We start from the raw sequence: 17,424 nt of genomic DNA, 5'->3' as shown, positions 1-17,424 counted from the left end.
TTTACACACTGCCTCTAAGATAAACCTGACTGCTCGTGCCAAGCTACAAAGGGGTGAGCAGGGTTTATTTTAGGATTGTAACTACTTTATCCTGACTAGAAGTAAGGGTCCCTACTTGGACAAGGGGCAAACCATTGCAAACTGTAGAGCCCCATTTCTAACACTGGGCTAAGGTACACACATGCTCTCCACTGCACCTAGGGAATTGTCAGTTATGCCTAGTGCTTTGTGATTGCTACATCCATCTTAATGACTTGCGTGTGCTTAGTAGGGGCAGGCTCAGCCTAAGTACTTAAGCGTATTTAAGTGTTGACCTTGGGTGTTTTTAACATGTATGCCCAAACATTTTCTCTTCCAACTCCATTACTGATCCTTCCTTCTCCAGGTGAACCACAAATGAAATGGCCTGAGTGGAAGGAGTATTTCTTTTACTATGTTTCTGTGTTAGAAGAGGAAGCACCTGATGACTTTTCATCTAATAGAAAAAAGAACATTTTATTACATAGTTTAGGCCCAGAGGGTCTATGTGTTTATGGGCAAATGGAAAACAAATGAGGGCTGCTGAAGATGGTGATGTATTTAAACATGCCCTATAAGATTTGGATTTGTATTACCAATCAGCTGTGTGTGCTGCTATTGGCAGGTACAGTTGTTTCCAGAGGAAACAGGACAAGTTGGAGACAGTGGAAGATTATGTGCTTGACCTTAAGAAGTTAGCAATCTCTTGTAAATTGTGTTCCTTACAAGAGGAACTCATTCGTGATCAGATCATAATGCACACAAATAATTCTACCATTCAAGACGAGTTATGGGTGTGTGAGGATGCTTCCTTAAAGGAAATTATCGCCATGGTCAAGAAAGCCGAAATGTTTAAAAGAAGTGCTCAGGCTGCTTTAAGAAGCAATGAGTCTTCAGAAACAGTTCCAGAGTGCAACGTTTCTGGGACCATCTGTAAAAAGAAGAACAAGAACTGGAAACAGTCTGGGAAGGATCCTGTTAAGACCTGTGGTGACAACTTTAGTAACGACAAACGGCCAACCTATTTCAGATGTAGAAACAGGGAACACTTAGCCAGAGACAACAATTGTCCAGCTATTAAGTCCAAATGTGCATATTGTGGGATTTTAGGCCACTTTCCAAAAGCATGCAGGAAATAAAAGTGGGATTGTGAAAGTGAAGTGTGTTGTGGATGGTTCCAATAGTAAACAAGTGGATGATAACAAACCAACAAGTTCCAAAAGCATTTTGAGCTTTGATGGTCCGATACTGAATATTGACATGTTGTTAAATCATAAACCGTTCTGTTTGATGCACATTGGTGGGGTGGAAATAAAAATAGTAGATGATTCAGGTTCACCTTACACCATCGTGCAACTCTCCATGTGGGAACACAATTTCGCTAAGACCTTAGGTGATAAGTTATCCCCCACTGACATACACCCAGTTACATTCACCAGTGAAAGAATTCCTATGGTGGGGTTCAGGTCTCTAACCTTTGAGTTTAAAGGCAGAAAGATGGGAGGTATATTGCATGTGGCAGAAAAAGGCAGTCAGTTTTGGACTGGATTGACCAAGGGACGTTAAGTAACACTCTGAACCCTAATAGAGAAAATCAAGTTTTGTTGTTGGGGGACCCAGTCGTGAACATGGAAGAGGAGCTACTGAAACAGTATTTCATAGTATTTTTAGGTACTGTAGGGAAGTTGCATGGGTTTTCACACAAAATAATGCTTAAGGGGGATACGGTGCCAGTATGTCATAAGCTGCAATGTATACCCTTGAGAGTGAGGGATGATGTAATAAAATAATTGGACAGATAGGAGAAGGAGGGAATTATAGAAGCAGGTGAGATTGCTGAATGGTTGATGCGTTTGGTAATTGTCTGGAAGTCTAATGGGAAAATAAGATTATGGGTTAATCTTAGAGACTTAAATAAGAATTTAGTGGTGGACAATGAACTACTGGCAGAAACCAAGGGAGTCAATTGGTTCTCCACCACTGACTTAACACCGGCATATCACCAGATTCTACTCCATTCATCTAGCAGGCATTTGACATCCTTTATTACCACTTTTGGGTGTTACAGGTTTGTTCGAATGCCGTTTGGGCTAGCTTCGGCGGCTGATGCACTTATTGTTCAAGGATGTTAAAGAAGTAACATATTTCCATGACAATATGCTGGTGATGGGGTGTGACAAACAAGAGCATGATTGCAGTTTAAGTTTGATCTTGGAGAAATTAGATGCCAAAGGTCTAACTGTGGCATTTAAGAAATGCAGATTTACGATGGGATCAGTAATATACCCGGGGCACGAAATAAGCAAAGACGGTATTTTGCCAAAAAAAGGATATAGTTGTATCTATTAGTAATTCGTCGGCACCCACCTGCAAGGATGAAGTCATGTCTTTTTTGGGGCTGGCTGAGTTTTACTTAGAAATTTGATGAAAACTTTGCTATAAAAACATATGAATTGAGATAATTATTAAAAGAACGCCAAGGATTTTTCTGGAAAGATTTGTTACAAAAGGAATTTGAGAGTGTTAAGAATGACATATGTAGAGCTATTCCCTTACAAGGCTTTGACTCAACAACTCAAAGTATTTTGACTACTGACAATGGCCATGTGGGTAACAAGGTGACCATTATCTCTAGCAATAGTGAGTAATGGGATAGACTGGTGGTGCTCAAGAAGAAATTAAAGAGAACAGAACTCCATGCAGAATGTCTTATTAAATATTGTAAAACAGGAGTTATACCGGTTGGCATTCAAGTTAGAAATGAACCAGGTCTATTTATAGAAAATCAGAAATTCACACTTTCATGGACCCAAATGATGTAGCAGAGATTTGATGCTACTGATTATTTAGATGCCCCAGGAAATAATTCTGTTGAAACGCAAGGAAATTGAAGGAGGGAGAATACCACTTTAAATGAAGCTAAAAAACTATTGGAAGAGATGAAAAGAGAAATAGATAGATACAGGTATTATCTGGTCAATAAGAAAACAAACAAGCAAAATAAGAAAGGCTATCAATAAATTTAAAAAGGAAGTAGTTTACTCCTAGGAGAAGAAAGAATACTATGAGGAACAAAAGAATGAACAGGGCAATGATGAACGCTATAAGAAAAGACCCTATCAATATAGACCTAGAAAATATGTAACGTTCTCTGAGACGTCAGGATCTAGTAGTGAAGAGGAGCCAAATAGGAAAGATGAAAGGGATGGAGTTAGCCATAACAGTGGATATGAAACTTTTTTAGAACAGCGACAGAAGAGAGGTTAGAGGAATTGCCAAAACAGTGGGAGAGGTCAGATACAGAGAAACCACTCTCCTCAGGACTATTTGAGAACCCGGAGCCAGAAGTATTGGAGGTAGACAAAGCCCCCATTATAAACCTCTCCAAAAGAAACATCAATCAATAGGAGAGGGAGATTCTAGAAAGAGGACTTAGCTTTGTTCCAAACTCAGGGATCAATTAATTCCAAATAGACTGTGATTTAAGGGCTTTTTTTGGGAAGGTCAGACTCACCAGATTCTTTGAAGGTAGGGATACCTACACCAATACCAACGTGTCAGGGCTCAAACCCAAATCTCCCTTTAGTGCATGTGGGGAAAGAAATTGAGATTTTTGAAAGAGCTGTTGAAATTGGAATACGTGAGGTTTTGGATAGCAGGATTTCTCAGCTCAATGTTCTCAGGCATGAGCATAGGAAAGTCTTAATAAAATTATGAGAAGATCACTCAATAACGTGATGATAAAGGTGTGGGGGTAGTAAATTTTGATTTCAAACAATTTTATTAGGTATTTTCAATTAGAAGAACACAAAAGGATGGTATACGGTGTACAGTGATATAAATTGACATGATACATCAGTTGGGTAGAAACATAATAACTTTTGCAGAATGATGATCATTAAGTATGTCAGGAACTTGCCTTCCCATGATCGCGCTCGCTGCAGACGGCTGAGCTGCGAGACGCGGGAGGCCACGCGATAGGCCGATAGGCAACGCGAGCACGTTGCGCGTTTGACGGCGGCGGACCGGAAGCAGGAAATAAAAGCCCTGCAGTCCGGACCGCGGAGCCGATTATTCGACTTCACCCGCGAGGAAGCTGGACGCTTCGCTTTGCATCACCGCTGGCGGTAAGAGTGTCAAAGGACACAACCTACGACCGCATCCTTAGAGATTCACTGGCACACATATTGCCAGACTTCTGTGACTCCCCTGTTGGAGGTGAGAGCATCACCGTGCAGGGGAGCGACCGCGCACATAGTGGCGCTTGGGCAGCTAGATTGACCCCGTTGGAGAAACCGATCCAGGTTTCATGCGGGGTGAATACGCGCCCGCGAGTGGTATGAGTAGCAACTTTGAATGGATGAATGAGTGTAACAATATCTCTCTGGGCATCCAAAAGCAGCGCATACTATACTCGTTTGTTTCTTGACATTGTACAAAGTCAGTATAACCAGTGTTCTATCGTGACTGGAAAAGGAAGAAGGAAAGATACGTAACGATTTCCAACTCTTTCTACATCTTAGAACTGTTCAGACCTGCATTATCTTAGCGCTGCAGTGGTAGCAGTCTATGTTTCTTTATTGCTTTCCTTTCTGGTGTATGTGTGTGCTTCTCTTTTATAGTCACACGGAACATACGCAAACAACTTCAGAGAGCCAGATACGCAAGGCCGCTGCCCCTGCATCTCCTCTTTAAAGTGTTACTCCGTTCATCTTTTTTCTTTACAGGTAAGAAGGGGTGGATTGAGAGGGGGTAGTAAATAGAGTCAGAGAGAGTAAAGGGAAGTAAGAAGTGCTCATTGTGTTTATTGTCTCTCGCCCACAGGTCTCCCTCCCCGCAGTCCCCACCCTTTCCTTCCCCCGCTCAATTGCCCCAAAAGTCTGCGTGTATTTCCATAGCCAGACTTGGGTCGATTCAGAGGTGGGCCCCCATAGAGCATCGACACAGCCCTGAGGATTCGGACCCGGCAAGCCTGACAAAGTATATACACAGGCGATATACGAAAAGCGTGTTATACAGCATACTGGATGATACAAGATACTGTACACTAATGGATAATCTTCAAATAATCTATAAAATAAAAAGAAAGAGAAATAAGAGATAAGAGATAAAGAAAAAATAATATTTATAAAAAAGGGGCCTGCCCCTGCCTATGATTGGTATTGTGTCAAAGTTCGTGTCTTGGCAAAAGAGTCCTGTGGAGGCATAGTTTTCTAGGTTCTGTATGTCTGATTTACCATATGCGATTTTATCCATCCTTAACTATTGTTTGTGGCTAGGAAAATATGTGGAAGGGAAATTTCCTATGCATAATAGCTGTGAAATAATCACGGTGGTTTGTGTGTGGTAAAGTAAACATCTAGTCTGTCCCACATGTGTCTAGTAGAGGGTTTCCAGGGAGAGGTTTGAAGGGAGATATTGTCTGCGATTCTGCGGTGTGTAATCCAGTTCAGCCAGCATATGAATGACGCCTTGTGTGTGTTCTTCCAATTATTCAGGACAATTTTTATTGTGGCTGTAAATAGAAGGTCCAAAAGGGCCTTGTCTGTATTGTTTAAAGTATCAGTATCAAGAAAGCCAGTTGTTAAAGTGGAGAGATCTTTTTTAAATTGGCAATTAAAAAGTTTTGATAAAAAAGCAAATACATTGTCCCAAAATGTTGAAATAGCTTTGCAATGTAAGATAAGATGAGCTAAATCTCCTGTTTCTTCCTTACAGTTCCTGCAGATGGGATCATAGCGGAGATGTTGCGAATGTAGATGAGCGGGTGTCCAGAAAACTTTATGAAGGAACCAAATTTTGTTTGGGCTAAGACCAGGGATATTTTATTTTGAGGCGACGAGCTCCATATTTGAGGCCATTTAGTCTCAGGTAGAGGGTTAGAGGAATGTAGCTCCCAGAAAGTAATAAGCTTTTTATTAAGAGTCGAATTTTTAGGGCGGAGTAGGTTGTATATAACTGAAACTTGGTGACCGAGCTTGTTGATCTTTGTTACAAAGTTTGGTAGGGATGGAGGGGAGTTATGTAATTTGGCTTTTGATAATACTGCCCTGACCTTTAGGAAATTGTAGAATTCTATATTGTCTAGATTATAATTAGATTGGAGTTCCTTAAAGGTAATTGGGTATGAGGAGCTTTATAGCTGTTGGGGGAAGAAAATCCCTTTGTTAATCCATACATCATAGTGTACAGTTTTGCCCTTGTATAAAATGATATGATTGTTCCAAATGGATTCCATCTTGGAGTGGTTTATGCTTGAGTTGAGTTTCTTATCTAATTTCAGCAACGCTGCCTTTATATTTTTAAAAATAGATTTTGATCTAAGGGGGGTGGTAATTTTTGATACCCCTTTTTACGAGGCGAAGTTAATGGAGCCACTGCTGATTAAGAAACATTATCAGAAAGTCCCACGTTCAAGTCTTGATAGACTTAAATGTGATGTATTTTGTTTCCTTGATGAAGCAAAAGAAAATGGTTAGATTTATGAGGAACACTTTAGATTTTTAAAACAGGAGGAATTCATAATTCCTGCGATTTATGGGTTGCCCAAAACACACAAAACTATAACAAATCCCCCTCTCAGACCGAATGTTTAATGTATTGGCTCGCTTATGGAACCCTTTAGTAAATACGCTGACAATTTTATCAAACCCATAGTCAGTATGCAGCACTCTGCATATGTGATTTCAAAGATTGAGGGTTTAGAGTATGACAAGGATAGTGAGTTCCTCGTCATCCTTGAAACCGAGGCCCTGTATGCAAACATTCCGCAGGATGACACCATCAATGTCATATCTTGGATTCTAGGATACCTAGAGTCAACTATTAGTTTCTGGTATCTTGTGGTAAGATGATCCTAAAATACAATTCTTTCCTATTCAAGGATGAACTTTTTCTACAACTAAAAAGGACCAGCAAGGGAGCCACGTGTGCCCCAAGCCTGGCCTGTTTATCTGTAAGGGAGTTTGAAAAGAAACATGTCTATAATGAGGTGGCTCCCTTCTATGAAAAAATGTCAAATATTGGTCACGCTTCAATCATGCCGGCTTTAGCTCTGATGGTGCTGAGTGCAAGAATACTTTTTGGCGCCCCCACACCACATGAACTCCTCCTCATATTCTCTCACTACCACCAGGCATAAGTGCCCCTCATCTCTCCAATCGTAAGTTATTGCTAAATACAGCACCCCCACTGAGGTCCGCACGCCCTCCACAGGTCAGCGCCCAGTGCGGCCACCCCAGCCTTAAAACCGGCCCTGCACTTCATTGACATCGGCTTTGTGTGGAGAGGAACCGTGGAAGACTTAGTGGACTACATTTCCTGGTTGAATCTGGGAGATGTTAATCTACATTTTACTATCACCATAAGCAGGACTAAATGTGGCTTCCCAAATCTCCCTTTCAAAGAAGTGGTGAGAACCTAGAGGTGGAATTATTCTGTAAACCAACTGACAAAAATACGTTATTAAATGATTCTAGCTACCACCCTAAAAGCCAGCGGGACAATGTACCGTTTGGACAATATCTTTGTCTTCGAAGAAATTCTTTTTCCATAACTAATTTTGACAGACAAGTCAATTCCCTAAAAAATTAACTCAAAGATAGAGGGTGCCCTAATAAAATGATAAAAACATTCATACAAATGGGCTAGGTATTATATTAGAGACTGCATGTTTTCTAATGAAAACAAAAAAAACTCTATGGACAAGTTGGTCTTTGTTAGTCATATCTCTGGCATTAATAACAGGATAAAAAATGTGATCAACATGATTTAGTAAATCTTGAATAGCGAACAGGGTGGGACATTGGAAAACCGATCGTTTGCGTTTAGGAGGAATAGAAATCTTAGGAACTTCTAGTCCACACTAATATAGAGAGAAAATCATATATTCAAAATAGCGTGGACGGAAATAGCTGAATAGCGGGCAACTTTAGTTGCAGCAATTGGAGTATTTGCCAAGAATTGTAATAGAGAAATTAGGGTGTCCTTCCATGGGTTTTCCCATGAGATTCAGTTCCTCGTCAATTGTTGCAGCAAAAATTATTTTATCTGATTATGTGTCCCAGTGGAAAGGGGTATATTGCTGAAACTGTGCGTGAATTGAGACTAAGAATTATTGAACATAAGTCAGCCATCAAACCGGGTAAGATTTCAGCTCACTTAGTAGAGCATTTTAGAGAGGAGGGACACAGTGAAAATGAAATAAGCTTGTTTATTTGAGAAAACATTGAGAGCAGGATGAGAGGTGGCAACCTGAACAACTGAAGAAAGCTGGGAGAACAATTCTACATTTCAAAATTCAATTCCATTAGGTTAGGTCTCAATAGCTGAGAGGAATCGGAACGCCTCACATGTCTGAAGTAAGGCCACCGTGTATTATGGGTGATAACTTCGATAATGATGTAGTAAGATACAAGGACTGTATGGTGTTTTTGATCCTGAGACTAAAGGACACAGTGCTTATAGGAAGCTAGCTCTGTATATACTATACCAAAGTAAGATATAGTGTGCACCGATTCCAGTGGCTCACAGAAGTTTAAATAGCTAATACTAAAAGCTCTATTCGTGGTAGTGTAGTCGAGCAGTTAGGCTTATCGGGAGGCTGTGTTAAGCATTTGTTGTACACACTCAGGCAAGAAATTATTACACACACTCAAAGACTGAATCCAAGACCAATTGTTTTGTATAGGCAGTCAAATACTTTATAGTAGTATAAAATATTTAGGCAATGTCAATCAAACAGTAGCAAACTTAGCAAATGTAAAAGATAGACATTTAGTGCAACAGACAGAAATGCAATGCAATATTTTGGACGGAAAACAGTTGTATGCAGTTACAGCGAAGTACTCGACTTATATGTCCAGTCTTCAGGGGTTTGGACTAACACTGGGCAAGGGTCAGATCAAGGTAGGTACTGCACCACCAGCGGCACTGGGGCAGCAGAGTGCAGAGGTCACTGGGCCCAAAGTTAGTCAATGGAGACTGATGGCACCCACAAGAGATGCGGTTTGCAGGTAAGTACCCATGGTTTCAGGGCACAGGCCCCAGGGGTTAAAGCAAACACAGGAGGCCACAAGGTAGTACCAAGCTTACACCACCAGTGGCACAGGCGCGGCAGGGTACAGGGAGCAAATCTGCGGCGGTGCCCAATGCTCTTTAATGGGGAATCTCGGTCGCACAAAGAGGCTGCAGGCTCGAACCATGAGGCTGGATGAAGGTGACCACTGGCAGAGCAGGTAAGTTGAGATGTCGAAGGAGGGCTGGACACCGTCGGTTGGGCTCAAAGTGCATCGGATATCAGGCAAAAAGTGAGGAGGTAGTAATGCAGAACCCCATTTTCCTACAGTGCTCTATTGACCTTAATACATTTTCATGTTTCACAGGAGTAATTCTAATTCATGTGAGTTATCTACAACCTTTAGCCTCACATTTTGATAAATTAGGGGTGTTCTCGTGTGAAATATAGTTTAATTCTATATATAAGAATTCTTCCGTACCACCCTGCAAGACAGTTGTAATTAGCCTGTGTGGAATCAGTGAACAATTACAGCACAGGTTTTAAAAATGGCTCTAACAAAATGCTGGCTCCCCTGTGATTTTAGTAGATGGTCTAGTTCTTTGGGTGACGTTGCCATTTTACTTCAGTGATGGCAAAATAGAGATGTATGACTGAGGAAGAGAGATTGGCATACCCTAGAAGGATGGATTTATACCAAGCAACGCAGTACTGGTTTGGGGAGCATTTCGAGCCCACGATTTGTACTAAGAGTACAGTTAACTCTCCATATTAATTGTAATGGTAGATTTTATATTCTTCAAATGGAGCTGGGGTTCCGAGGCCTCCAAATTTTTCCTCAGTACTCTGTTAAACATAGGGACCAAATGTCGGCAATAGTAGAATTACCAGCTTTCTGTTTAATTGAACACGGGACAAAGTGCCTAGAATTTTGCCTCAGCACTACTTTTATTATCCTCTGTTTCTGTATTTGAACATGGGCAGAGTGTTTTTCATTCTACCTCGGTATTCCAGGAAACTTTAAAACGAACTTGTGTTCAAGTACGTACGGGCGTGTTTGCTGAATGATGACGTTGGTCTAGAATAGAGTCACCAGTACCTGACTGGAAAACTGGTGATGCTTAATTTGAACTTTTATCTTTTTGATAACAATAGGAATATTTTTAACAAAAAGGTTAATGGTTAAGTATTCGACCAGTAGAGAGTATGGTGTTTAGCCAATACATGTATAGATTTCCCAACATTAAATATGTGTACTGAATGCAAGAATACTCATGTATACTGGCATAGAGAAGTAGTCTTCATAATATGGCCATTTAAGTTTAGTTTAATTTTTTCCATTATCCCTATGCAGGGTTTAGATTCCCACCTGGAATTAATAGAGATACTTGGCCGACATGACATCTATCCAGGACAAATGCTGTTTAGGAGAAGGCAGTCTTGTCCTTCTTTTTGGTAAGGTAATTTATGCATTGGACATCTATTGGATGGGACCCTTAGGGTGGCCAAAAAACAAATGTGGCGGAATAGCCCTCTGTGCTTTGGGTGGTTTTTGAGCTCGCACTTATAATTTATGTTTATAGGTTCCTCTTTTATGGTTGAAGATAACCTCTTGATGTATTTGTAATGGGTACTATTTTCAAGCTCCGACAGTGTTGAATGTGATTTGTACTTATGAACGCTTCGTGTCTGGAGATGGTTTTAGGTTTGTACCCCCATGACTATGAGATTTGTCTTATTATGATATCAATTACACTTTCTGTTGATCATACTAAAAGGATCATCTGGCTGTCCTCTTAGGTACAAAACCTATTTCCCTTTAAAAGGCTGAGGCATTGTGTTCCTGTCTGCACCCACGATTACATGTAGTTAGTTTTTTTTCAAAAAGGTAAATATTACTCTTAACCACTCTTTGAGTGTGGTGATATAGATGGTTACATGAGGGTATGGAAGGGACCCGGATTAATGGATGTTTGTGGATGTTTGACTCTAAACAGGACACTTGGTAGTCATGGGTGATGATGTATTAGTGGGTGTATTTATGCCACAACCATAAATTGATGTCATGGGATATTGGGTCTGCACATATATGTGAATATGTTTTAACTATGAAAATTGTGTTGTGTTATTGGTGTCTTTTTACGTTGCATGAAGATTTAACTTACAAATGTATGCTTTAAATATTGTGTAATCATGTTTTTATAGATATTCGTTGCAGGAGGAGTGAATTGATATATTTGTCCTGAAGAAGGTGGTATATTCCAATTAAGACCATAGAAACACATTGATGGATTTTATATACACATGACCTACAGTGCTTGGGCAAGTATAATATGTAATAGGACATATTCAATGGTACCCAATTACAAATTTAGTGGGAGAGTGACTCTTTCTGAATAATTGATTGGAGTTTTATAGATATTTTACCTCGCTTTGGGTTTTTAACTACACTTCATGTATTGTTTTTATTTATATGTGATGCATTGTTGATTGTATTATTAATTTTGCATATGGAGATACACTGTCTGGATTCTTCCTAATATTTTTATGGACTGTTATTTTATTAATTCTTTTTAATTTTAATATGAATGTGTTTTCATAAAGATCCCGTGGTAGCAAATTTGGTTGTGTGTGGAGACTGGATGTAAGTAGATTACTTTAAGGTCTCACAAGGCAAATCCTTTGGTTACTTGTAGTCCTGAAGTGGCCACTGCTAGGCACACTGAAGGCAATATGTAATCAGCATACCACAAGGCAGGCATCAGAGATTCTTCTCCAAAAGAAGACATGATTGGCTGTTCTTGACTAACACTCAGGTAGAGGCTACATGGATTGCCTCATTTCCCTGGAGCAAGTCATGCTATGCCTGTGAAATTACAAGTTGCTTTACTGTAAGAAAAGGAAACATGGAAACACAGTCACCGTGAAGCAAGTGCTGACAGGATAGGGAAGCGCAATATTCAACAAATAGGGACTGCGGATAAACAAGAGTGTGAGCCATGTGAGTGGTTTGTAGAGCCACAGAATTATGTAATTAATGAGTTGGTTCTGGTGAGTCTTCCATTACCCATTTTATAGAAAAAGAAGAAGTAGGGAGAACTGGAAGCACAGGGAAAAGGGTAGCTTTGACACAAGTTGCTTGAAAGAAGGGCTAGGTATTGCAAATTCCATTTATGATGGCTGAGATCAGGGCAAAATCTGCAAAGCTTTGTGCTATGCTAAAAAACAGCTACAACTAGCTAACAAGAAAGAATCATGGGAGAACGGAAGGCATAGATGCAATATTTGAAGGAAATGAGGTTGGTCAACAGTCCTATAGAAAGAATGGAAGATGGGGCAGGGGGTTCTCAACACTATAGAAGAGATCTTTCCTGAAGAAGAGGTTGAAAAGGGTAGAAATGTAAATGATGCTGCCCATGTAGAGGAGGAAAGGGGAATGAAGAATGCAAGAGAAGGCAGCATAGGGAGAAGATGGCACAGGGAGAGGAGTCAACAAAGAAAAACATGCATTTTATGTTTTTATGTTGGCATTACTTTTTTGAGGCCATTGCATAACCTTAAAGAAAAATAATCATCATATATATGTTAAAAAGAGAAGTAGGAGTAGTAAGTGGCACAATGAGAGGTCCGCAAGAAAGTTGAGAGACCGGGGAAGTAAGTGATGCTTTAAGGCAATGTCAGCAGAATATGCACAATACCAACACAACTAAGTGAAAGTCTTTCTTGGTGCCCATTAGTAAACTAGGCACAACTCTTCCTATCTGTAGTTAGTTATTGTAACAAGAGTCAGATGAGCAAAGGAAAGGCACCCAAAAGTGGCTAGTCTGATAGAAAAAAAGGATACAAGTGTGGAAAAAGGCGCTAAAGTAGATGAACAAGGATGAAGAGGAGCGAGTGTACAAATAGCATATTAGTAGAGTAGAGTTATATTAGTAGATTAGACATCAGCGGCAGAAAGGCAATAGTAGAAAAACATTGGGAGACAAAGGGAAAGATAAAAGGAGGAGAGGTGTGAAACAGCTGTAGCTCCAGCCACTCAGTGACCTACAGCAAGGAAAAAAGCAGGACAAGTGTAAGGATGCTATAAAGGAGTGGTTGGTGAAATCCTTCAAAGAAGGGGGAATATCAAAGGAAAGAATATCACGGGATCTCACATAGACAGCAAATAAAGTGTGAAAGATGGCGGTGGTATGATTACCCAGCTATGACCTTTGGGGAAGGATGTAGTGCAGGTTGTCAACCTGCTATACAGATCATAACGAAGGCCAGACAGTAAAGCAGACATAGGAGAAAATGTGTCAAGAACTGAGAAAAAGTGGCAATGTTACAGAATAGCACCACAGTGTTAAGGTTGCGAAGAGAATAGCACATCACTGTTAGGGGGATTATTGGTGGCCCAGGTAAAAGCCTCCCAAAAAACAGGCACAGAGAACTTTCAAGAGCTGGAACTCAGGTCTATCATAATACAGACAATATGATATTATAGGAGGATAATCCATACCTGCTTCATCCTCTTCCAATGAACATGAAGGAGGTGAGAAGTTTAAGAGATGATCAGGAGTGACAACAGTTGGTGTGCATATTAAAGCTTAATCTAACACACAAAACCCTTTATCAGGTTTTTCCAGTTTCGAAACTCTCCAACATTATTCATCTGTTAAAGAGGGAGCATGCATCATGTGGGTTCTTTATGTATATAACAGTATCTCTCTGTTTGTAAAGCCTAGATCAGAACCCCAAATATAATACACATCATTGCGTGAAATTGTATCAATAATATAAATGACAGTACTGTAATTTCAGCCCAACAACCCCCCCTCCACCCTATTTCAGCCCCCCCCTCCCCTGGGCCCTGATTATAAAACCTCTTAAGTCATGTTTATGTCCTTCCTTCATCCTGATTGAGATAAGCCTCAGTCCGTATAAAGAGTCCTCCCCCAGTTGTTATGCTACATTCCTGTTTGTCTATAACTTGTATCCGCTCACTGCGAGTGTGGAACATCCAATATGCCGTCTGAGCTTCTTCCTTACAAAACCCACTTTTAATAGGGTTATGAACTTCCCATAATTCTTAATAGATGTGACAGATAGGCTTTGAATGCAAAAAAAGGAAAGGCTTTTGTTAGCAGTAAAACTCTGATCATGGCAGCAAAGGAATTCATGCAGGCTGTTGCACCAATCATGTCGGTGGAGTGGGAGTTGTACTGGATCCCACCACACTGCAAAATCCACATGGATGAATTCCTGAACTGACAGACAAGGGACAAAAAATATAATTAGGTAAGGCGGAAAGTTGAGAGACGAGCAGCTGAGAAATGAAGAAGTGAAAGCAAGAGGGGACTATGCCCAAGCCAGAAGTGCTGGCAGAGGAAATGGAGAAAGCTCTCAAGAGTTTTCTGGGGGACTGCCAGGAGATTTCCTGCTACGGTGCTTTGCCAAAGGGTACAGACTCTCCTACAAAGGCAGCATGAAGAATTATGTAGCACATAATCTCAAATTTGAAAGGGGTCACCCCAACTTCCCATACAAACCAATATATATAGGACACTATTTTGGTGGAATAACAAGACTGTTTGAAAGCCTACACTTTCAGCCTTACTAATTTCTGTTGCATGGCTTGGTCCCAAACGAAGACCAATTGGTATTCTGTAAAATACATCACCTATTCAAACCAGAAGGCAATTTAATGAATTGCGTGGAAAATAGGACTACTCTGTCTAGCATATGTAATTAAAGGATCAGTAAGAGAAATATGGAAGAGAGCTCTTTTGGCAAAGACTGATATCAGGTTGCTACTGAAACGTCTGCCAGCACACCACAACAGCTTTCACTGGCTTCACTTTGCAGCCCAAGAACAATTTTATTATGAAAAATGTTTACCTATGTTGTGTGGTTCCAACATACTTTGGAGTGGCTTTCTGGTAGCGAGAGTGGGCTGCCAGGGACTGCACATCACATGGTTGACAGGTTGTTTCCAACTCGGAAGGGAGCCAGTAAGTGCCACAAGTTAACACATATTCATCTGGAGTTGAAAAGGTGGTTGTGAGTCCGTGACTGCAGGAATATAGGAAGACCCAGCACATCTTCCTCAAGCTAAATATGGAGTCTGTAAAACAAGAGTGTAGACTGCGTCTTGCCATGGCAGCTTTTAAATGCTAAATGCTGGCAAAGGAAGAGGTTACATTAGTTACAGTTCCTGATAGCAATCCTGCCAGGATAAGTTTAGGAACAATAATAGCCAACAAATGGTGCACTGTGGAGTAGCCAGAATGGAGGGAAGCATTAACATTGCCGTCCTAGTTTTGAGTCCTGAAACTGAGTGGCTAGGTGAACAATTGGTCAACAAGTGAACCGTCTTCTGTTTAATGAGCTAGTCAATTGTTGAGCCGGTACATGTGCATTGGGTGATCTTTCCTAGTGTCACTGCATGCTTTGAAAAAGAATAGGACTGTCAATGCTTCTGTCATTTCAAGATTGGCACTTCTACAGTCCGAAACAGGCATCACCAATATCCCTCAAGTACTCTAGAATTTTTAGCACACATATTAAAGGACTAGGTAATAAACTCACTCACTATAAGGACTGATACAAGGAAAATGGTGAGACTACCAATAACTAGCAGAAGAGTAAGTTGCTCCCTTCATTCAAGGGGCACCTCAAGGAGGCAATGCCAAATCCTTAGTAGCAATCAAACTGGCAGCATTATAGCTTGTTGCGAAGGCCAGACAGAAGGGAAAATGGGTTTTCTGGTTGCAAGGACAAACAAAGATCGGATGGGTAACTAGGCTTACTAGCTAAAATAGACTGTGAGGACTGGTAGGCAAGAAATTAAAATAATAACTTAAATCTTCTTTGGGCACTAAGAAGGTTCTAACTATAACGAGAATTCCGCTCTGAACGCTAATAATCATGGTAGTTAGACCAATCGTCATGGTGCCTTTTTTGTAAATGTAAAAAAAGTCACTGCTCGGTCTGGCTGCTCCGTCTGGCACCCCCTTCCCGGGCAAAGGGGCAAATACAACATGAGTCAATATAAGGTAGCCACTCGGGTTGGGAAAATATCATTCATGCAATTCAGTTGAAAAGAAAGTAGCTGGGGTACCACAAGCGACTATAGCCAGATTTGCATCACTCCTGCACAGAGGTACAACAATGGTATGCATGGATACTTCCCAAACATTCCCTGCATCTGATGGGTGGTGCTTCAAAGAGCTTGCCATTATATTTGGCATCTACAAACAACCCTTGAATAACCTATTGTTAACCAGAGGAGTTGACTTTTCACAAGTAAGCTGATAATGCCAGGTGACACTTTTGTCTCACAGGGAATTGCCTCAAGGATACAGAAATGTTGTCTAGTCACTACAGGGCTGTTCAAACATGGATAGATGGTAACTGGCTGGTGCTGGATGACTACATTAGTAACTGGTAATCCCATTGATACATTTCTCCTTACCTTTTCCTAGACCTTTCGTGAGGAGACCCTGCCTCCTGGACAGAGATGTCTGTAGATGTATTTTTAGATCCTCCCTTCTCCTACTCCTCTAGTAGGCCCCATAAAAGGGCGCATTAACTACAATCTTACCTGGTTTATTTGTGCCCGGATGTGCAGACTGAATTTTGACTTTCAACACGTGGGGCGTTGTTACGAACCTCATGTTACCCAAATATGTGCCGAGTTATATTTCTTCCTAAAAAAAATTAGTATGTGCACATAAATATGTACACCATCAGCAGATGTGCTGTGTATGGAGAAGGGGCTGCTGTTAGACAATACTCAGATTTCTAAGCAGTATTCAGCAGAGTATTGCTAGTGATACTTGGTTAATCACAAAATGGAAACTTGTAATACCCATTTCACAATCCATGTGTTTTTATAGAATTAATTCTCTTGGCTGTAGATTTCACCAAACTCCATCCCCACTGAACTATAACGTATCCCTATTCCCCATAAAGCTGATTTAGAGTGGAGACACTAAGGATTGATGTATCGTAAAAGCAGCCTTAAAGAAAGCTGTGCTCCAATTTTCCCTTTTTACAGGGATTAGCCCCGCCCGCACCTCCATTAACAGTTACGCGTGCCAGTAACACATCTCCACAAATCTTTGTGTGTTGTTCTCAGTGCTGTAACTGGTAACAATAACCTTTCCATGTAACAGGTGTCTCCAAGAGGAATAGGCAGAGCTCCAGGTTAAAGCTTCACGCTGCATGAGGAAGTAAATATAGCAAAATACAAAAGGCCATTGTTTTAAAATGCAACTCACCTGGGTAAAAAAATGGGGCACCCGTCCACAGTCTCCTCACATCAACCAGGTAATATATGATCAATAGAAGCAGGAAGGCAAAGCAACTGAGGGTCGTCACATATGAAAAGGACCTGCACGGAATAC

At 40.7% G+C, this 17,424-nt stretch overlaps 1 protein-coding gene across 1 annotated transcript in view; it reads right to left on the bottom strand.

Annotated features, from left to right (window-relative positions):
- HGSNAT (heparan-alpha-glucosaminide N-acetyltransferase) overlaps nucleotides 1–17,424 on the bottom strand; it is a 507,378-nt gene that overhangs the window by 9,046 nt on the left and 480,908 nt on the right. The window contains exon 17 of the mRNA XM_085626788.1: nucleotides 17,299–17,411. Coding sequence (XP_085482914.1) covers nucleotides 17,299–17,411 — 113 coding nt within the window. The remainder of the gene's footprint in view (nucleotides 1–17,298; nucleotides 17,412–17,424) is intronic.

The sequence above is a fragment of the Triturus cristatus genome, chromosome 9 (assembly GCF_964204655.1).
Source record: "Triturus cristatus chromosome 9, aTriCri1.1, whole genome shotgun sequence".
In the NCBI taxonomy this organism is placed as follows: Eukaryota; Metazoa; Chordata; class Amphibia; order Caudata; family Salamandridae; genus Triturus; species Triturus cristatus.
Note: the sequence above shows the minus strand (reverse complement) of the source record. Positions and strands in the feature narration are given on the sequence as shown.